General features: G+C 54.9%; 1 protein-coding gene across 1 annotated transcript; it reads left to right on the top strand.

Annotated features, from left to right (window-relative positions):
* Positions 1-957: 957 nt before the first annotated feature.
* On the top strand, positions 958-21345 carry DCTN3 (dynactin subunit 3). The gene is made up of 7 exons (XM_066602309.1): positions 958-1076; positions 1253-1337; positions 9604-9690; positions 10102-10185; positions 11593-11651; positions 14672-14731; positions 19936-21345. The coding sequence occupies exons 1-7, from the start codon at positions 993-995 to the stop codon at positions 20023-20025; spliced, it is 549 nt and encodes a 182-aa protein (XP_066458406.1). The 5' UTR covers positions 958-992; the 3' UTR covers positions 20026-21345.
* The last annotated feature ends 575 nt before the right edge of the window (positions 21346-21920 follow it).

Below are 21920 nucleotides of genomic sequence, written 5' to 3' on the forward strand. Positions count from 1 at the left end.
TATATCACATCTTGTATCCAAGCTAGAGACGGTACAACAGGGCACTAGAGCCTCCATGCCCCCCGTATCACATCTTGTATCCAAGCTAGAGGCAGTACCACAGGGTACTAGAGCCTCCATGCCTGCCCGTATCACATCTTGTATCCAAGCTAGAGGTGGTACAACAGGGTATTAGAGCCTCCATGCCCACCCGTATCACATCTTGTATCCAAGCTAGAGGCAGTACACCAGGGTACCAGAGCCTCCATGCCTGCCCGTATCACATCTTGTATCCAAGCTAGAGGTGGTACAACAGGGTACTAGAGCCTCCATGCCCACCCGTATCACATCTAGTATCCAAGCTAGAGGCGGTACAACAGGGTACTAGAGCCTCCATGGCCGTCAGTTATATCCTCTTCTAGGGGAGGGATGTGTTGTGGGATATCGATCTATGCGCTTAGAATGGCTGTACGTGTGCCGTGTTACTGGGGTGCAGTGATGACGGTGGGTATATTTTGGGGTGCAGTGATGATGGTGGGTATATTTTGGGGTGCAGTGATGATGGTGGGTATATTTTGGGGTGCAGTGATGATGGTGGGTATATTTTGGGGTGCAGAGATGATGGTGGGTATATTTTGGGGTGCAGTGATGATGGTGGGTATATTTTGGGGTGCAGTGATGATGGTGGGTATATTTTGGGGTGCAGTGATGATGGTGGGTATATTTTGGGGTGCAGTGATGATGGTGGGTATATTTTGGGGTGCAGAGATGATGGTGGGTATATTTTGGGGTGCAGTGATGATGGTGGGTATATTTTGGGGTGCAGTGATGATGGTGGGTATATTTTGGGGTGCAGTGACGATGACGGTAACTAGTGGGGTGTATTATCTAAGAGGAGTCGTATTTTCGGATGCTCGCGATTTCACCGCCGCCATCTTAGAACCGGGCAGCAGCGGATGTCGCGGGGTGATGACGTACATCCGGTGTATCCAGGAAGTGGCGGTGTCAGGAGGATGGCGGAGCTCCGGGAACTGCAGGGTCGGGTGCAGGAGCTGGAGCGGCGTCTGTACGGGGAGAGCGGGGCTCAGACCAGGAAGGTGTGTAGCAGCATGCTGGGACTTGTAGTGCCGGCTCCTCCCTTTCACATCTTGGAGGTTATGTCGCCCCGAGAACGTCACCTGTCATGTAATGACGTCAGCTGCATCTACCGGGGACCACAATGAAGTCATCACCGGCTGTCATCACCGTCATCTAACCGCTGTTTGTGTTTCAGGTCACCGATGGGTTAATAAAGGTCCAGCTGTCCCTGGGGAACATCGCTGGCAAGAGGGAGCGAGTGAAGACCCTCTACAAGAAGAGTAAGGGGGCACAAACTACTGCAGCAGCATGTGAGGGGCGGGGTCATAGTGCTGCCCTGTGAGGGGCGGGGTCATAGTGCTGCCCTGTGAGGGGCGGGGTCATAGTGCTGCCCTGTGAGGGGCGGGGTCATAGTGCTGCCCTGTGGGGGGCGGGGTCATAGTGCTGCCATGTGGGGGGCGGGGTCATAGTGCTGCCATGTGGGGGGCGGGGTCATAGTGCTGCCCTGTGAGGGGCGGGGTCATAGTGCTGCCATGTGGGGGGCGGGGTCATAGTGCTGCCCTGTGAGGGGCGGGGTCATAGTGCTGCCCTGTGAGGGGCGGGGTCATAGTGCTGCCCTGTGAGGGGCGGGGTCATAGTGCTGCCCTGTGAGGGGCGGGGTCATAGTGCTACCCTGTGAGGGGCGGGGTCATAGTACTACCCTGTGAGGGGCGGGGTCATAGTACTACCCTGTGAGGAGCGGGGTCATAGTACTACCATGTGAGGGGCGGCATCCTAGTGCTGCCCTGTGAGGGGCGGGGTCATAGTGCTGCCCTGTGAGGGGCGGGGTCATAGTGCTGCCCTGTGAGGGGCGGGGTCATAGTGCTGCCCTGTGAGGGGCGGGGTCATAGTGCTGCCCTGTGAGGGGCGGGGTCATAGTGTTGCCATGTAAGGAGACTATCGGGGTCTCTGGGGATCTGCGCTCTGCTATAAGGGGACTATCGGGGTCTCTGGTGATCTGCGCTCTGCTATAGGGGACTATCGGGGTCTCTGGTGATCTGCGCTCTGCTATAAGGAGACTATCGGGGTCTCTGGGGATCTGCGCTCTGCTATAAGGAGACTATCGGGGTCTCTGGGGATCTGCGCTCTGCTATAAGGAGACTATCGGGGTCTCTGGTGATCTGCTATAAGGGGACTATCGGGGTCTCTGGTGATCAGCGCTCTGCTATAAGGAGACTATCGGGGTCTCTGGGGATCTGCGCTCTGCTATAAGGAGACTATCGGGGTCTCTGGGGATCTGCGCTCTGCTATAAGGGGACTATCGGGGTCTCTGGGGATCTGCGCTCGGCTATAAGGAGACTATCGGGGTCTCTGGTGATCTGCGCTCTGCTATATGGAGACTATCGGGGTCTCTGGGGATCTGCGCTCTGCTATAAGGGGACTATCGGGGTCTCTGGTGATCTGCGCTCTGCTATATGGAGACTATCGGGGTCTCTGGGGATCTGCGCTCTGCTATAAGGGGACTATCGGGGTCTCTGGTGATCTGCGCTCTGCTATAAGGAGACTATCGGGGTCTCTGGGGATCTGCGCTCTGCTATAAGGAGACTATCGGGGTCTCTGGTGATCTGCGCTCTGCTATAAGGGGACTATCGGGGTCTCTGGTGATCTGCGCTCTGCTATAAGGGGACTATCGGGGTCTCTGGTGATCTGCGCTCTGCTATAAGGGGACTATCGGGGTCTCTGGTGATCTGCGCTCTGCTATAAGGGGACTATCGGGGTCTCTGGTGATCTGCGCTCTGCTATAAGGGGACTATCGGGGTCTCTGGGGATCTGCGCTCTGCTATAAGGGGACTATCGGGGTCTCTGGTGATCAGCGCTCTGCTATAAGGAGACTATCGGGGTCTCTGGTGATCTGCGCTCTGCTATAAGGAGACTATCGGGGTCTCTGGTGATCAGCGCTCTGCTATAAGGGGACTATCGGGGTCTCTGGTGATCTGCTATAAGGAGACTATCGGGGTCTCTGGTGATCTGCGCTCTGCTATAAGGAGACTATCGGGGTCTCTGGTGATCTGCGCTCTGCTATAAGGGGACTATCGGGGTCTCTGGTGATCTGCGCTCTGCTATAAGGGGACTATCGGGGTCTCTGGTGATCTGCGCTCTGCTATAAGGGGACTATCGGGGTCTCTGGTGATCTGCGCTCTGCTATAAGGAGACTATCGGGGTCTCTGGTGATCTGCGCTCTGCTATAAGGAGACTATCGGGGTCTCTGGTGATCTGCGCTCTGCTATAAGGGGACTATCGGGGTCTCTGGGGATCTGCGCTCTGCTATAAGGGGACTATCGGGGTCTCTGGGGATCTGCGCTCTGCTATAAGGAGACTATCGGGGTCTCTGGTGATCTGCGCTCTGCTATAAGGAGACTATCGGGGTCTCTGGTGATCTGCGCTCTGCTATAAGGGGACTATTGGGGTCTCTGGTGATCTGCGCTCTGCTATAAGGAGACTATCGGGGTCTCTGGGGATCTGCGCTCTGCTATAAGGAGACTATCGGGGGATCTGGGGATCTGCGCTCTGCTATAAGGGGACTATCGGGGTCTCTGGGGATCTGCTCTGCTATAAGACTATCGGGGTCTCTGGTGATCTGCGCTCTGCTATAAGGGGACTATCGGGGTCTCTGGTGATCTGCTATAAGGAGTCTATCGGGGTCTCTGGTGATCTGCGCTCTGCTATAAGGAGACTATCGGGGTCTCTGGTGATCTGCGCTCTGCTATAAGGGGACTATCGGGGTCTCTGGTGATCTGCGCTCTGCTATAAGGGGACTATCGGGGTCTCTGGTGATCTGCGCTCTGCTATAAGGAGACTATCGGGGTCTCTGGTGATCTGCGCTCTGCTATAAGGAGACTATCGGGGTCTCTGGTGATCTGCGCTCTGCTATAAGGGGACTATCGGGGTCTCTGGGGATCTGCGCTCTGCTATAAGGGGACTATCGGGGGATCTGGTGATCTGCGCTCTGCTATAAGGGGACTATCGGGGGATCTGGTGATCTGCGCTCTGCTATAAGGGGACTATCGGGGTCTCTGGGGATCTGCGCTCTGCTATAAGGGGACTATCGGGGTCTCTGGGGATCTGCGCTCTGCTATAGGGGACTATCGGGGTCTCTGGGGATCTGCGCTCTGCTATAAGGGGACTATCGGGGGATCTGGTGATCTGCGCTCTGCTATAAGGGGACTATCGGGGTCTCTGGTGATCTGCGCTCTGCTATAAGGGGATTATCGGGGTCTCTGGTGATCTGCGCTCTGCTATAAGGAGACTATCGGTGTCTCTGGGGATCTGCGCTCTGCTATAAGGGGACTATCGGGGTCTCTGGTGATCTGCGCTCTGCTATAAGGAGACTATCGGGGTCTCTGGTGATCTGCGCTCGGCTATAAGGGGACTATCGGGGTCTCTGGTGATCTGCGCTCTGCTATAGGGGACTATCGGGGTCTCTGGTGATCTGCGCTCTGCTATAAGGGGACTATCGGGGTCTCTGGGGATCTGCGCTCTGCTATAAGGGGACTATCGGGGTCTCTGGTGATCTGCGCTCTGCTATAAGGAGACTATCGGGGGGTCTGGTGATCTGCGCTCGGCTATAAGGGGACTATCGGGGTCTCTGGTGATCTGCTATAAGGGGACTATCGGGGTCTCTGGTGATCTGCGCTCTGCTATAAGGGGACTATCGGGGTCTTTGGTGATCTGCGCTCTGCTATAAGGGGACTATCGGGGTCTCTGGGGATCTGCGCTCTGCTATAAGGGGACTATCGGGGTCTCTGGGGATCTGCGCTCTGCTATAAGGAGACTATCGGGGTCTCTGGTGATCTGCGCTCTGCTATAAGGAGACTATCGGGGTCTCTGGTGATCTGCGCTCTGCTATAAGGGGACTATCGGGGTCTCTGGTGATCTGCGCTCTGCTATAAGGGGACTATCGGGGTCTCTGGTGATCTGCGCTCTGCTATAAGGAGACCATCGGGGTCTCTGGTGATCTGCGCTCTGCTATAAGGGGACTATCGGGGTCTCTGGGGATCTGCGTTCTGCTATAAGGGGACTATCGGGGTCTCTGGGGATCTGCGCTCTGCTATAAGGGGACTATCGGGGTCTCTGCGCTCTGCTATAAGGGGACTATCGGGGTCTCTGGGGATCTGCGCTCTGCTATAAGGGGACTATCGGGGTCTCTGCGCTCTGCTATAAGGGGACTATCGGGGTCTCTGGGGATCTATAAGGAGACTATCGGGGTCTCTGGTGATCTGCGCTCTGCTATAAGGGGACTATCGGGGTCTCTGGTGATCTGCGCTCTGCTATAAGGAGACTATCGGGGTCTCTGGTGATCTGCACTCTGCTATAAGGAGACTATCGGGGTCTCTGGTGATCTGCGCTCTGCTATAGGGGACTATCGGGGTCTCTGGTGATCTGCGCTCTGCTATAAGGAGACTATCGGGGTCTCTGGTGATCTGCGCTCTGCTATAGGGGACTATCGGGGTCTCTGGTGATCTGCGCTCTGCTATAAGGGGACTATCGGGGTCTCTGGTGATCTGCGCTCTGCTATAAGGGGACTATCGGGGTCTCTGGTGATCTGCGCTCTGCTATAAGGAGACTATCGGGGTCTCTGGGGATCTGCGCTCTGCTATAAGGAGACTATCGGGGTCTCTGGTCATCTGCGCTCTGCTATAAGGAGACTATCGGGGTCTCTGGGGATCTGCGCTCTGCTATAAGGGGACTATCGGGGTCTCTGGTGATCTGCGCTCTGCTATAAGGGGACTATCGGGGTCTCTGGTGATCTGCGCTCTGCGCTCTGCTATAAGGGGACTATTGGTGTCTCTGGGGATCTGCGCTCTGCTATAAGGGGACTATCGGGGTCTCTGGTGATCTGCGCTCTGCTATAAGGAGACTATCGGGGTCTCTGGTGATCTGCGCTCTGCTATAGGGGACTATCGGGGTCTCTGGTGATCTGCGCTCTGCTATAAGGGGACTATCGGGGTCTCTGGGGATCTGCGCTCTGCTATAAGGAGACTATCGGGGTCTCTGGTGATCTGCGCTCTGCTATAAGGAGACTATCGGGGTCTCTGGGGATCTGCTCTGCTATAAGGGGACTATCGGGGTCTCTGGTGATCTGCGCTCTGCTATAAGGGGACTATCGGGGTCTCTGGGAATCTGCGCTCTGCTATAAGGGGACTATCGGGGTCTCTGGGGATCTGCGCTCTGCTATAAGGGGACTATCGGGGTCTCTGGGGATCTGCTATAAGGAGACTATCGGGGTCTCTGGGGATCTGCGCTCTGCTATAAGGGGACTATTGGGGTCTCTGGTGATCAGCGCTCTGCTATAAGGGGACTATCGGGGTCTCTGGTGATCTGCGCTCTGCTATAAGGGGACTATCGGGGTCTCTGGTGATCTGCGCTCTGCTATAAGGGGACTATCGGGGTCTCTGGTGATCTGCGCTCTGCTATAAGGGGACTATCGGGGTCTCTGGTGATCTGCGCTCTGCTATAAGGGGACTATTGGGGTCTCTGGTGATCTGCGCTCTGCTATAAGGGGACTATCGGGGTCTCTGGTGATCTGCGCTCTGCTATAGGGGACTATCGGGGTCTCTGGTGATCTGCGCTCTGCTATAAGGAGACTATCTAGGGGTCTCTGGGGATCTGCTATAAGGGGACTATCGGGGTCTCTGGTGATCTGCGCTCTGCTATAAGGGGACTATCGGGGTCTCTGGTGATCTGCGCTCTGCTATAAGGGGACTATCGGGGTCTCTGGGGATCTGCGCTGTGCTATAAGGGGACTATCGGGGTCTCTGGGGATCTGCTCTGCTATAAGGGGACTATCGGGGTCTCTGGGGATCTGCGCTCTGCTATAAGGGGACTATCGGGGTCTCTGGGGATCTGCGCTCTGCTATAAGGGGACTATCGGGGTCTCTGGTGATCTGCGCTCTGCTATAAGGGGACTATCGGGGTCTCTGGTGATCTGCGCTCTGCTATAAGGAGACTATCGGGGTCTCTGCTGATCTGCGCTCTGCTATAAGGGGACTATCGGGGTCTCTGGTGATCTGCGCTCTGCTATAAGGAGACTATCGGGGTCTCTGGGGATCTGCGCTCTGCTATAAGGGGACTATCGGGGTCTCTGGTGATCTGCTATAAGGGGACTATCGGGGTCTCTGCTGATCTGCGCTCTGCTATAAGGGGGCTATCGGGGTCTCTGGGGATCTGCGCTCTGCTATAAGGAGACTATCGGGGTCTCTGGTGATCTGCGCTCTGCTATAAGGGGACTATCGGGGTCTCTGGTGATCTGCGCTCTGCTATAAGGAGACTATCGGGGTCTCTGGTGATCTGCGCTCTGCTATAAGGGGACTATCGGGGTCTCTGGTGATCTGCGCTCTGCTATAAGGAGACTATCGGGGTCTCTGGGGATCTGTGCTCTTCTATAAGGGGACTATCGGGGTCTCTGGTCATCTGCGCTCTGCTATAAGGAGACTATCGGGGTCTCTGGTGACCTGCGCTCTGCTATAAGGGGACTATCGGGGTCTCTGGTCATCTGCGCTCTGCTATAAGGGGACTATCGGGGTCTCTGGTCATCTGCGCTCTGCTATAAGGGGACTATCGGGGTCTCTGGTGATCTGCGCTCTGCTATAAGGAGACTATCGGGGTCTCTGGGGATCTGCGCTCTGCTATAAGGGGACTATCGGGGTCTCTGGGGATCTGCGCTCTGCTATAAGGAGACTATCGGGGTCTCTGGGGATCTGCGCTCTGCTATAAGGAGACTATCGAGGTCTCTGGTGATCTGCGCTCTGCTATAAGGGGACTATCGGGGTCTCTGGTGATCTGCGCTCTGCTATAAGGGGACTATCGGGGTCTCTGGGGATCTGCGCTCTGCTATAAGGAGACTATCGGGGTCTCTGGGGATCTGCGCTCTGCTATAAGGAGACTATCGGGGTCTCTGGTGATCTGCGCTCTGCTATAAGGGGACTATCGGGGTCTCTGGGGATCTGCGCTCTGCTATAAGGGGACTATCGGGGTCTCTGGGGATCTGCGCTCTGCTATAAGGGGACTATCGGGGTCTCTGGTGATCTGCGCTCTGCTATAAGGAGACTATCGGGGTCTCTGGGGATCTGCTCTGCTATAAGGAGACTGTCGGGGTCTCTGGGGATCTGCGCTCTGCTATAAGGGGACTATCGGGGTCTCTGGGGATCTGCGCTCTGCTATAAGGGGGCTATCGGGGTCTCTGGGGATCTGCGCTCTGCTATAAGGAGACTATCGGGGTCTCTGGTGATCTGCGCTCTGCTATAAGGGGACTATCGGGGTCTCTGGTGATCTGCGCTCTGCTATAGGGGACTATCGGGGTCTCTGGTGATCTGCGCTCTGCTATAAGGAGACTCGGGGGTCTCTGGGGATCTGCGCTCTGCTATAAGGGGACTATCGGGGTCTCTGGGGATCTGCGCTCTGCTATAAGGGGACTATCGGGGTCTCTGGTGATCTGCGCTCTGCTATAAGGGGACTATCGGGGTCTCTGGGGATCTGCGCTCTGCTATAAGGGGACTATCGGGGTCTCTGGGGATCTGCGCTCTGCTATAAGGGGGCTATCAGGGTCTCTGGTGATCTGCACTCTGCTATAAGGGGACTATCGGGGTCTCCTTATTCTGTGAGGTTCTGTCGCCCTCTATTGGCTGCTTGTGGTATAATGATGCCAGCAACCCTCATACATACTGTGTCTAAATTCATCACAATTTTCAAGATCTCTGATTGCTGTCAGTCAATAAAAACGCTTTGCACATCCAGAAGCTGAAGACCCCGTCCTGATCTCTCACTTCTCACAGCAGAAGGTTTGTTACAATGTGTCCAGTGTAGACAATCCTCTGGGAGCATCCTGCACCCCGGACGGACACGGATACATCATTACAGACTTAAAGGGGTTGTCCCGCGCCGAAACGTTTTTTTTTTTTTTTCAAACCCCCCCCCCCCCCGTTCGGCGCGAGACAACCCCGATGCAGGGACCTAAAGAAAAATCCCCTGAATCCCCGCGCTCCGGTGACTTCTTACTTACCTGCTGAAGATGGCCGCCGGGATCTTCTCTCTCCGTGGACCGCAGGGCTTGTGTGCGGTCCATTGCCGATTCCAGCCTCCTGATTGGCTGGAATCGGCACGTGATGGGGCGGAGCTACACGGAGCCGGCATCCTGCACGAGCGGCCCCATCGAGAAAAGAAGAAGACCCGGACTGCGCAAGCGTGGCTAATTTGGCCATTAGACGCTGAAAATTAGGCGGGCTCCATGGAGACGAGGACGCTAGCAACGGAGCAGGTAAGTGAAAAACTTTTTATAACTTCTGTATGGCTCATAATTAATGCACAATGTACATTACAAAGTGCATTATTATGGCCATACAGAAGTGTATAGACCCACTTGCTGCCGCGGGACATCTCCTTTAAGTGTTTGCTGTGTCGGCCGACCCTGACACTGCAGGGGAGTGGGTGTCCCGGGGCTGCTGCACTTCTGAATGCTCGTCGCTGTGTCTCAGCCGCTGCGGCGCTCACTATCTACCGTCTGTCTTCCAGTTGACGATCTGATGAAGTATCTGGACCCGCAGTACATCGACAGGATCGCCGTCCCTGACGCCATGAAGCTGGAGTTCATTTTAGCTGGTGAGTACTAATGCTGACTGTGAGCTGGGGGTCCGGCTAGTGGGCTGCAGCCTGAGGGGTCCGGCTAGTGGGCTGCAGCCTGAGGGGGTCCGGCTAGTGGGCTGCAGCCTGAGGGGGTCGGGCGAGTCGGCTGCAGCCTGAGGGGGGTCGGGCGAGTCGGCTGCAGCCTGAGGGGGGTCGGGCGAGTCGGCTGCAGCCTGAGGGGGGTCGGGCGAGTCGGCTGCAGCCTGAGGGGGGTCGGGCGAGTCGGCTGCAGCCTGAGGGGGGTCGGGCGAGTCGGCTGCAGCCTGAGGGGGGTCGGGCGAGTCGGCTGCAGCCTGAGGGGGGTCGGGCGAGTCGGCTGCAGCCTGAGGGGGGTCGGGTGGGTCGGCTGCGGTTTGTGCCTGGCGGTAATTGGCTTTCTCCCCGCAGAGGAGCAGTACATCCTGTCGCAGGCCGCCCTGCTGGAGCAGCTTCACTCTCTGCAGCCCCTACTGGACAGCGAGCACATCAAAGGTGAGTGTCAGCTCCGGAGGACGCACAAATTGTACAACTTTTCCTCTTTAACCCCTTCATGACTGCCAACGTGTAAATTTGCAAGCGGACGGTTATGAAGGGTGCGTGGAGTGGGCACAGGAGCCGGGGGCGCTCCACACCTTTCTGACAGCCATCGGTAACTGCTGCCATCAGACTTCGCTCAGATCGTGGCAGTTAACTGTTTAGATGCCGCTGACCGTCTATCTACATAGTCAGTGGGTGGAGGAGGGCATGTGATTGGGTGGTGCCGATGGGAGAGCGTGGCAGCTTGGAACCTACTGAAGGCTCGGAGGGCGGCCGCACAAGGAAGGCCTAACAAGCCCCGCCATGACAGACAACCTCAAACCTAAACAATTGAAAACCCCGCATGGTTGGTGTCACCGGGTCCGTAACAGTCCGAACTATAACGTCCACACGGTGAATGCCTTAAAGATGTACGGAATGCCCGAACGCTGACACTTTTCCTTTTTTTTTTTTTTTGCGTATCCTGGCTGCGAAAAAATATTAATAAAAAGTCAAAAAATGTGCGTCACGGCCCAAAGGGCGAAAGAGGGCTCTTGAGCCGGGGGTCGGGATGCAAGTAGAAGGGTCCGGAGCAGCTGGGGATCTGACCGCGTCTTTCTTGTGTTGGGAAGGCCACGTCTATTGGGCCATCGGGACAGATTGCTGCAGGAGCGTCCTGCTGCCGGCCATCTTGGCGTTTGGCTGACAGCTGCCGTGTTTCTGATGAATCTGGCACTGAGGCCATCACCGTCACTCGTCTGACCCTCTTCCTGCGGCGCGGCTCTTGCAGAGGGGGAGACTTATTGTAACTTCTGCACCACGGAGGCCGCACACATTTTGTCGTAGCGGGTGCGTATATACCAAAATATGTGCAGAGTGCGACACAAACATGCCTCAAGTACAGGAAGTGTCCCCATATACGGTTTTATTTCTCACTATCTTTGCATGCTGTAAGTGAATGGAAACCTTGTTTACGTGGTGTGTCTGAAAACACATCCTGACCAGATGCTTCTCACAGCTGGGGGTTTGTTACAATGTATCCAGTGTAGACAATCCTCTGTGAGCGGAGCACAGCAGTGCATCTTGTCGGTTCGTTACAGTGCATCAGCGCAGGTCAGGTGACTCATGCTGCAGTAACAACCCCTCAGCCGTGGGAGGAGGACAGGATCTGTATGGGTTGTTTCCGTTCATTGAAAGCAAGCAGAGATCTTTCAGAATGATGCAGAATTGCAATAGAATGTCTGTCAAAAAGTTGTGGAACTTCTCATCATACATTCGTTGACCTTTATGTACAGAGAAGCGGCGGCGCCGCTGTAACATCCGCTTCTCGCGCTTGAAGATGGAACGCAGTGAATGTTTATTAACCCTTTGTGTGTGTTACAGCCGTCCCGGCGCAGGCCTCCAGGCTGCAGGCGCTGTCCCAGATCCACATAAAGCAGCAGGTAGGTGTCAGAGCAAATGCTCTTGAGTACTGCATCGTGTCACATCCCAAGCAGCACTTACCGTTCTGATGGTTTGTGCTGCATTGCATCTGGGAGATGAAGCATATTATGGCCATTAATTACTGTTCCATCGCCCCTCCTCCCATCGTTGGCTCTTCTGAGTGTCCTGCAGATTACATGGTTAGCAGTGCGAGGGTTACTGGTATTCACACACAAAGTATCACCCCCATCATCCCTGACCCCAGGAGCTGACAATCTAATCTCCCCATCACACACAATGTATCTCACCCATCATCCCTGACCCCAGGAGCTCACAATCTAATCTCCCCATCACACACAATGTATCTCACCCATCATCCCTGACCCCAGGAGCTCACAATCTAATCTCCCCATCACACACAATGTATCTCACCCATCATCCCTGACCCCAGGAGCTCACAATCTAATCTCCCCATCATACACAATGTATCACTCCCATCATCCCTAACCCCAGGAGCTCACAATCTAATCTCCCCATCACACAGTGTATCACTCCCATCATCCCTGACCCCAAGAGCTCACAATCTAATCTCCCCATCACATACAATGTATCACTCCCATCCTCCCTGACCTGAGGAGCTCACAATCTAATCTCCCATTCACACACAATGTATCACTCCCATCCTCCCTGACCCCAGGAGCTCACAATCTAATCTCCCCCCATCACACACAATGTATCACTGCCATCATCCCTGACCCCAGGAGCTCACAATCTAATCTCCCCATCACACACAATGTATCACTCCCATCATCCCTGACCCCAGGAGCTTACAATCTAATCCCCCATCACATACAATGTATCACTCCCATCATCCCTGACCCCAGGAGCTCACAATCTAATCCCCCCATCACACATTGTATCACTCCCATCATCCCTGACCCCAGGAGCTCACAATCTAATCTCCCATTCACACACAATGTATCACTCCCATCATCCCTGACCCCAGGAGCTCACAATCTAATCACCCCATCACACAATGTATCACTCCCATCATCCCTGACCCCAGGAGCTCACAATCTAATGCCCCCTATCACACACCATGTATCACTCCCATCATCCCTGACCCCAGGAGCTCACAATCTAACCCCCCCCCCTTCACACAATGTATCACTCCCATCATCCCTGACCCCAGGAGCTCACAATCTAATCTCCCCATCACACACAATGTATCCCTCCCATCATCCCCGACCCAAGGAGCTCACAATCTAATCTCCCCATCACACACAGTGTATCACTGCCATCATCCCTGACCCCAGGAGCTCACAATCTAATCTCCCCATCACACACAATGTATCACTCCCATCATCCCTGACCCCAGGAGCTCACAATCTAATCTCCCCATCACACACAATGTATCACTCCCATCACCCGTGACCCCAGGAGCTCACAATCTAATCTCCCCATCACACACAATGTATCACTCCTATCATCCCTGACCCCAGGAGCTCACAATCTAATCCCCCATCACACACAATGTATCACTCCTATCATCCCTGACCCCAGGAGCTCACAATCTAATCCCCCATCACACACAATGTATCAGACCCATCATCCCTGATCCCAGGAGCTCACAATCTAATCCCCCATCACACACAATGTATCACTCCCATCATCCCTGACCCCAGGAGCTCACAATCTAATCTCCCCATCACACACAATGTATCACTCCCATCATCCATGACCCCAGGAGCTCACAATCTAATCCCCCCATCACATACAATGTATCACTCCCATCACCCGTGACCCCAGGAGCTCACAATCTAATCTCCCCATCACACACAATGTATCACTCCCATCACCCGTGACCCCAGGAGCTCACAATCTAATCTCCCCATCACACACAATGTATCACTCTCATCATCCCTGACCCCAGGAGCTCACAATCTAATCTCCCCATCACTCAGTGTATCACTCCCATCATCCCTGACCCCAGGAGCTCACAATCTAATCTCCCCATCACACACAATGTATCACTCCCATCACCCGTGACCCCAGGAGCTCACAATCTAATCTCCCCATCACACACAATGTATCACTCTCATCATCCCTGACCCCAGGAGCTCACAATCTAATCTCCCCATCACTCAGTGTATCACTCCCATCATCCCTGACCATAGGAGCTCACAATCTAATCTCCCCATCACACACAATGCATCACTCCCATCATCCCTGACCCCAGGAGCTCACAATCTAATCTCCCCATCACACATAATGTATCACTCCCATCATCCCTGACCCCAGGAGCTCACAATCTAATCCCCCCATCACACATAATGTATCACTCCCATCATCCCTTACCCCAGGAGCTCACAATCTAATCTCCCCATCACACACAATGTATCACTCCTATCATCCCTGACCCCAGGAGCTCACAATCTAATCCCCCAATACACACAGTGTATCACTCCCATCATCCATGACCCCAGGAGCTCACAATCTAATCTCCCCATCACACACAATGTATCACTCCCATCATCCCTGACCCCAGGAGCTCACAATCTAATCCCCCAATACACACAGTGTATCACTCCCATCATCCATGACCCCAGGAGCTCACAATCTAATCCCCCATCACACACAATGTATCACTCCCATCATCCCAGACCCCAGGAGCTCACAATCTAATCCCCCCATCACACATAATGTATCACTCCCATCATCCCTTACCCCAGGAGCTCACAATCTAATCCCCCATCACACAATGTATCACTCCCATCCTCCATCTAGACCATCCTGTATATTTCCCATGACTCCTCGGACTCTCTGACCGCACTATGGTGCACATATTGGAACATATATAGTTTGGATTTGTTCCGCCAGTAGCGTCATCCCCTCCTCTATACTGACAGCGGGGTGTATAGAGGCACAGCGCCCCCCACCTCTTACAAGTTGCATCACAGTAACGGCAGGGAACATACCTAATGTTGCACAGCGTCCATGTCTGCCCCGTGTGATGTCCTCACTATGTGCTTCCCCGCAGGACCAGTGTGAGATCGTGACGGCCGAGACCAAGAAGCTGCTGGAGGACTACAACAGCATGGTATCCTTCATCTCATGCAGTGGGGGAGGGGCCTGTGTGACCTGCAGTCCCATGTAACCCCACAGATAACACAGTGATAACTGAGGACAGATAATCTCTATTTGTATAGCGCCAACATATCCCGCAGCGCTTACATAGACGGGGGATACAGAAAGACAAAAGTACAAACATTACAGAACCACGGTTACATAGTAATCAATTGATGGAAACAATAGGGGTGAGGGTCCTGCTCCAACGAGCTTACATACTACAAGTAATGGGGGGATACAGAAGGTAAAGGGGCTGGCAGTGTGCACGGTATGGGGAGGTGGAGAGTGAGGGATGCTATACACATAGACAATGGTCAGACATTTAGCCGTGTGATGGCAGAAGCAGTATGACTGCAGGAGCGGTTTATGATGGCTAGCAGGGATTGCAGTCAGTAGGTCAGGGAGCATGTTATCAGGCGGAGTACAGAGGGGTTTGTTTAGGGAATTCGGTATGCCTCCCTGAAGAGGTGCGCTTTTAGAGCACGCCTGAAGTTCTGCGAGTCCTGGATTGCTCGGGTAGCCTTTGGTAGTGCGTTCCAGAGGACCGGTGCTGCTCTGGAGAAGTCTTGGAGGCAGGAATGAGAAGTTGGAATTAAAGGGGCGCTTAGTCTGGTTTTGTTAACAGAGCGGAGAGCCCGGGCTGGGTGATGGATTGAGATGAGGGAGGCGATATAGGGGGGCGCTGCGCTGTGGATGAGGGATACAATGTAGGGCGGCGCGGTGCTGTGGATGTGGGATACAATGTTGGGCGGCGCTCTGGATGAGGGCTACAATGTTGGGCGGTGCTGTGGATGTGGGATACAATGTAGGGCGGCGCTGTGGATGAGGGATACAATGTAGGGCGCTGCTGTGGATGGGGGATACAATGTAGGGCGGCGCTGTGGATGAGGGATACAATGTAGGGCGGCGCTGTGGATGGGGGATACAATGTAGGGCGGGGCTGTGGATGAGGGATACAATGTAGGGCGGCGCGGTGCTGTGGATGAGGGATACAATGTAGGGCGGTGCTGCGCTGTGGATGGGGGATACAATGTAGGGCGGCGCGGTGCTGTGGATGAGGGATACAATGTAGGGCGGTGCTGTGGATGAGGGATACAATGTAGGGCGGCGCTGTGGATGAGGGCTACAATGTAGGGCGGCGCTGTGGATGAGGGCTACAATGTTGGGCAGCGCTCTGGATGAGGGCTACAATGTTGGGCGGTGCTGTGGATGTGGGATACAATGTAGGGCGGCGCTGTGGATGTGGGATACAATGTAGGGCGGTGCTGTGGATGAGGGCTACAATGTTGGGCGGTGCGGTGCTGTGGATGAGGGATACAATGTAGGGCGGCGCTGTGCTGTGGATGAGGGATACAATGTAGGGCGGCGCTCTGGATGAGGGCTACAATGTTGGGCGGCGCTCTGGATGAGGGCTACAATGTTGGGCGGCGCTCTGGATGTGGGCTACAATGTTGGGCGGTGCTGTGGATGTGGGATACAATGTTGGGCGGTGCTGTGGATGTGGGATACAATGTAGGGCGGCGCTGTGGATGAGGGATACAATGTAGGGCGGTGCTGTGGATGGGGGATACAATGTAGGGCGGCGCTGCGCTGTGGATGAGGGATACAATGTTGGGCGGCGCGGTGCTGTGGATGAGGGATACAATGTAGGGTGGTGCTGTGGATGAGGAATACAATGTTGGGCGGTGCGGTGCTGTGGATGAGGAATACAATGTAGGGCGGTGCTGTGGATGGGGGATACAATGTAGGGCGGTGTGGTGCTGTGGATGTGGGATACAATGTAGGGCGGCGCTGTGCTGTGGATGAGAGATACAATGTAGGGCGGCGCGGTGCTGTGGATGAGGGATACAATGTAGGGCGGTGCTGTGGATGAGGAATACAATGTTGGGCGGGCTGTGGATGAGGGATACAATGTAGGGCGGCGCGGTGCTGTGGATGAGGGCTACAATGTTGGGCGGTGCGGTGCTGTGGATGAGGAATACAATGTAGGGCGGCGCGGTGGATGAGGGCTACAATGTTGGGCGGGGCAGTGCTGTGTATGAGGGATACAATGTTGGGTGGCGCTGTGGATGAGGGCTACAATGTTGGGCGGGGCAGTGCTGTGTATGAGGGATACAATGTAGGGCGGTGCTGCGCTGTGGATGTGGGATACAATGTAGGGCGGCGCTGTAGATGTGGGATACAATGTAGGGCGGCGCTGTGGATGAGGGATACAATGTAGGGCGGTGCTGTGGATGAGGGATACAATGTAGGGCGGTGCTGTGGATGAGGGATACAATGTAGGGTGGCGCTGTAGATGAGGGATACAATGTAGGGCGGCGCTGTGGATGAGGGATACAATGTAGGGCGGTGCTGTGGATGAGGGATACAATGTAGGGCGGCGCGATGCTGTGGATGAGGGATACAATGTAGGGCGGGGCGGTGCTGTGGATGAGGGATACAATGTAGGGTGGCGCGGTGCTGTGGATGAGGGATACAATGTAGGGCGGCGCGGTGCTGTGGATGAGGGATACAATGTAGGGGGGCGCTGTGCTGTGGGTGAGGGATACAATGTAGGGTGGGGCTGTGCTGTGGATGAGGGATACAATGTAGGGCGGTACTGTGGATGAGGGATACAATGTAGGGCGGTGCTGTGGATGTGGGATACAATGTAGGGCGGCGCTGTGGATGAGGGATACAATGTAGGGCGGTGCTGTGGATGGGGGATACAATGTAGGGCGGCGCTGTGGATGAGGGATACAATGTAGGGCGGCGCTGTGGATGGGGGATACAATGTAGGGCGGGGCTGTGGATGAGGGATACAATGTAGGGCGGGGCTGTGGATGAGGGATACAATGTAGGACGGCGCTGTGGATGTGGGATACAATGTAGGGCGGCGCTGTGGATGAGGGATACAATGTAGGGCGGTGCTGTGGATGGGGGATACAATGTAGGGCGGCGCTGTGGATGAGGGATACAATGTAGGGCGGCGCTGTGGATGGGGGATACAATGTAGGGCGGGGCTGTGGATGAGGGATACAATGTAGGGCGGCGCTGTGGATGAGGGATACAATGTAGGGCGGTGCTGTGGATGGGGGATACAATGTAGGGCGGCGCGGTGCTGTGGATGAGGGATACAATGTAGGGCGGTGCTGTGGATGAGGGATACAATGTAGGGCGGCGCTGTGGATGAGGGCTACAATGTAGGGCGGCGCTGTGGATGAGGGCTACAATGTTGGGCAGCGCTCTGGATGAGGGCTACAATGTTGGGCGGTGCTGTGGATGTGGGATACAATGTAGGGCGACGCTGTGGATGTGGGATACAATGTAGGGCGGTGCTGTGGATGAAGGCCACAATGTTGGGCGGCGCGGTGCTGTGGATGAGGGATACAATGTAGGGCGGCGCTGTGCTGTGGATGAGGGATACAATGTAGGGCGGCGCTGTGGATGAGGGCTACAATGTTGGGCGGCGCTCTGGATGAGGGCTACAATGTTGGGCGGTGCTGTGGATGTGGGATACAATGTTGGGCGGTGCTGTGGATGTGGGATACAATGTAGGGCGGCGCTGTGGATGAGGGATACAATGTAGGGCGGTGCTATGGATGGGGGATACAATGTAGGGCGGCGCTGCGCTGTGGATGAGGGATACAATGTTGGGCGGCGCGGTGCTGTGGATGAGGGATACAATGTAGGGCGGCGCTGTGGATGAGGGATACAATGTAGGGCGGTGCTGTGGATGAGGGATACAATGTAGGGCGGCGCGATGCTGTGGATGAGGGATACAATGTAGGGCGGGGCGGTGCTGTGGATGAGGGATACAATGTAGGGTGGCGCGGTGCTGTGGATGAGGGATACAATGTAGGGCGGCGCGGTGCTGTGGATGAGGAATACAATGTAGGGGGGCGCTGTGCTGTGGGTGAGGGATACAATGTAGGGTGGGGCTGTGCTGTGGATGAGGGATACAATGTAGGGCGGTGCTGTGGATGAGGGATACAATGTAGGGCGGCGCTGTGGATGAGGGATACAATGTAGGGCGGCGCGGTGCTGTGGATGAGGGATACAATGTAGGGCGGGGCGGTGCTGTGGATGAGGGATACAATGTAGGGCGGCGCTGTGGATGAGGGATACAATGTAGGGCGGTGCTGTGAATGAGGGATACAATGTAGGGCGGTGCTGTGGATGAGGGATACAATGTAGGGCGGTGCTGTGGATGTGGGATACAATGTACGGCGGGGCTGTGCTGTGGATGAGGGATACAATGTAGGGCGGCGCTGCACTGTGGATGAGGGATACAATGTAGGGCGGTGCTGTGGATGAGGGATACAATGTAGGGCGGCGCTGTGCTGTGGATGAGGGATATAATGTAGGGCAGTGCTGTGGATGAGGGATACAATGTAGGGCGGCGCTGTGGATGAGGGATACAATGTAGAGCAGCGCTGTGAATGAGGGATACAATGTAGGGCGGCGCTGTGGATGAGGGATACAATGTAGGGCGGTGCGGTGCTGTGGATGAGGGATACAATGTAGGGCGGTGCTGTGGATGTGGGATACAATGTAGGGCGGTGCTGTGGATGAGGGATACAATGTTGGGACCCCAACAGCAAGGGGATGAGGAGGGGAGGAGGCCGAGGACCAAGCCGGGGCGACCCCCACAGCAAGGGGAAGGGAAGCGGGACGAGGACTGAGCCCGGGGGGACTCCCACAGCAAGGGGAAAAGGAGAGGGGGCCGAGGACCTAGCCCTGGGGGACCCCAACAGCAAGGGGCAGAGGAGGGGAGGAGGCCGAGGACCAAGCCGGGGGCGACCCACACAACAAGAGGTAGAGCCAGCAAAGAAGACACTAAAGGAGCGGTCAGATAGGTAGGAGGAGAACCAGGAGAGAGCAGTGTCCTTTAGGCAAAGAAGCAAAGCATAGTGAGGAGAAGTTGGTGGTCAACAGTGTCGAATGAAGTAGATAATGTAGTAGATGTGACCTGCAGTCCCATGTAACCCCACAGATAACCCTGATAACCGGGTACAGATGTAGTAGATGTGACCGGCAGTCCCATGTAACCCCACTGGTAATGTAGTAGATGTAACCGGCAGTCCTATGTAACACCACCTATAACAGTGATAAATGAGGATAGATGATGTAGTAGATATGACCAGCAGTCCCATGTAACTCTCCTGCTATTTGCCCCTTGACTCCGCCTCTCAGACGCTCCTCCTCTCCAAGCAGTTTGTACTGTGGGATGAGATTCTCTCTCAGCTGGAAGCCGCTAAGCAGGTGAAGCCTCGGGCCGAGTGACCGCGGGGACCTGTCAACGGAGCCGCCATGTTCTCGCCCACATGTAACCCGCAGCCACTTCTATGATCTGTTTTTACCCTCCTACCACTGAGTGGCGCCGCTGATCTTTGGCAAGACTCTGCTTGAGCCGCCGCCGCATTGCTGTCTTTCCTGGAGCAGATATGACGCTCAGTTTCCGGTCTCCGTATATACAAGAATGGCGCGGATTCCTGCCCGTGGGGGGCGGAGCCTTGTTTAGTATGATGATCTCTGGGGTCACTTGTCTGCACTGATTGGACGATATCTGCAGCGTGTTCTTACTGTCACCAATGACTGATCAGTGGGGGGTGGGGCTGTAGTGTCTGACGTGGCGTAGCATAGCAGAGCTCACACCGCGCGGTGTCACAAGGCCGTGCAACCAAGTATTGTGTCAGTCTGCCTTGCTTATCCCGTAACGCTCCTCAGTTCCATCTCGTCTTATACTCCAGTCACATCCAGAGCTGTATTCATACTTCAGCTAAAGAATGCCTTCCACCTTCGGAGCGCTTCGGCTCCATTGGCCTATTCTGGCAGCTGCAGATGACCTGTATAGCGCCATGTGCAGCTGGAAGAGCCCTCCGATGGTGGAAGTGCAGGCCCTCTTTAAATCAGGTTCTGCGCTGTAGTTACACCCAAAGCTGCACCTTGAATGCTGAAATCAAAAATTTTGTTGGCAAACATTGCCGTGATCCTATAATGCACTGTGGTGGGTCGCAGCGCCCACTAGGGGGCATCACAGGCCACGATAGGGCAGGCCTGAGCGATCTCTGTAGAGGGCTGTGTGCTGCTGCAGCCTGAGAGTTATCAGAGTAGTGCAGCTCCGGCAGTGACTGGAGTAGGACGCATGCCTAGAATTCCAGATCTGGACACCGGAGGTCGTAGTCACACGGCCGATATGTGCGAGTTCTTTTCAGTCGCCATGCACGGGAATTGAACCCATTCTTGTGAACGAGTGACTTTCCGCTCGGCCCCCACGGTCCGGGGTGATCGCTGCGGGCCGAGGATGGGACATGTGACAGGCGGTATCCTGCATACACGGACTGGGTTGTGTCTGAGCGGCTCTGCTGCATCTTGTGTGTACATACCGCAAAAGAGACGGATTTACAAAGTGGCTGCTGAGATGTCGCCGCAGCTCCGGCTGTGTTCTGTGTCCCCTCCCCCTGCTGACACATTACATATTTATACCCCCCTCTACCTACGTGACCCGTCCCTGGATGCTGCGTTCACCTCTGGAGCCGCCGCGCCATTATTTATCACTGTTTACTTCGTTCCTGTAAATTCCAAATAAAGACATAAACTGCCCCGAGTCTGCTGGTGTGATTACTGGGTGATAACAGAGGACAATAGCGCAGCAGTTTGTGTTACAGAGTTTAATAATAAGATGCTTCCCTTAGTCCCAATCACACAGCTGACCGTCATCTAAACTAGTGGTACTCAACATGGGCGCTAATGCCCCCTGAGGGGTGTTTTTACTTCTCAAGTGGGCAGGGGAACGAAAAGGGGCAGCAGAAGGGGGGGGGGGGGGCACAGAAGGGGGGGTGGGCGTGATGTGTTCGCTTTGCTGATTTTTTTTTTTTCGCCTAGTAACTACACTTTTCTAAAGATGAATAGTGATGCCTCGGTTGTCAGTGATAATCCGTCCGCCCCGATCACATAATCTATGACTTTTATAACCCCATGACTCCACTGCAGATCAATCACGCTGGATAACCTACAGCACAGCCTAACCTGCTGTATTCCATAATGCCGCTGATTGGCTGGAACCGCTTCAGACTCTCACTTCTGTGGGTCTCTGGGAGTTGTAGTCTTAGTGGACGACAAGTGTCTTTTCAGAGCACTGATAAACTACAACTCCCAGAGACCCACACAACTGAAAG

The sequence above is a fragment of the Eleutherodactylus coqui genome, chromosome 5 (assembly GCF_035609145.1).
Source record: "Eleutherodactylus coqui strain aEleCoq1 chromosome 5, aEleCoq1.hap1, whole genome shotgun sequence".
NCBI lineage: Eukaryota > Metazoa > Chordata > Amphibia > Anura > Eleutherodactylidae > Eleutherodactylus > Eleutherodactylus coqui.

Excerpts from the sequence above, each read along its gene's own strand:
- DCTN3 (XM_066602309.1), top strand. The coding sequence starts at position 993 with ATGGCGGAGCTCCGGGAACTGCAGGGTCGGGTGCAGGAGCTGGAGCGG. Across the intron at positions 10,186-11,592 it reads GGACAGCGAGCACATCAAAG|CCGTCCCGGCGCAGGCCTCC; the intron begins GTGAGTGTCAGC and ends TGTGTGTTACAG. Across the intron at positions 11,652-14,671 it reads AGATCCACATAAAGCAGCAG|GACCAGTGTGAGATCGTGAC; the intron begins GTAGGTGTCAGA and ends GCTTCCCCGCAG.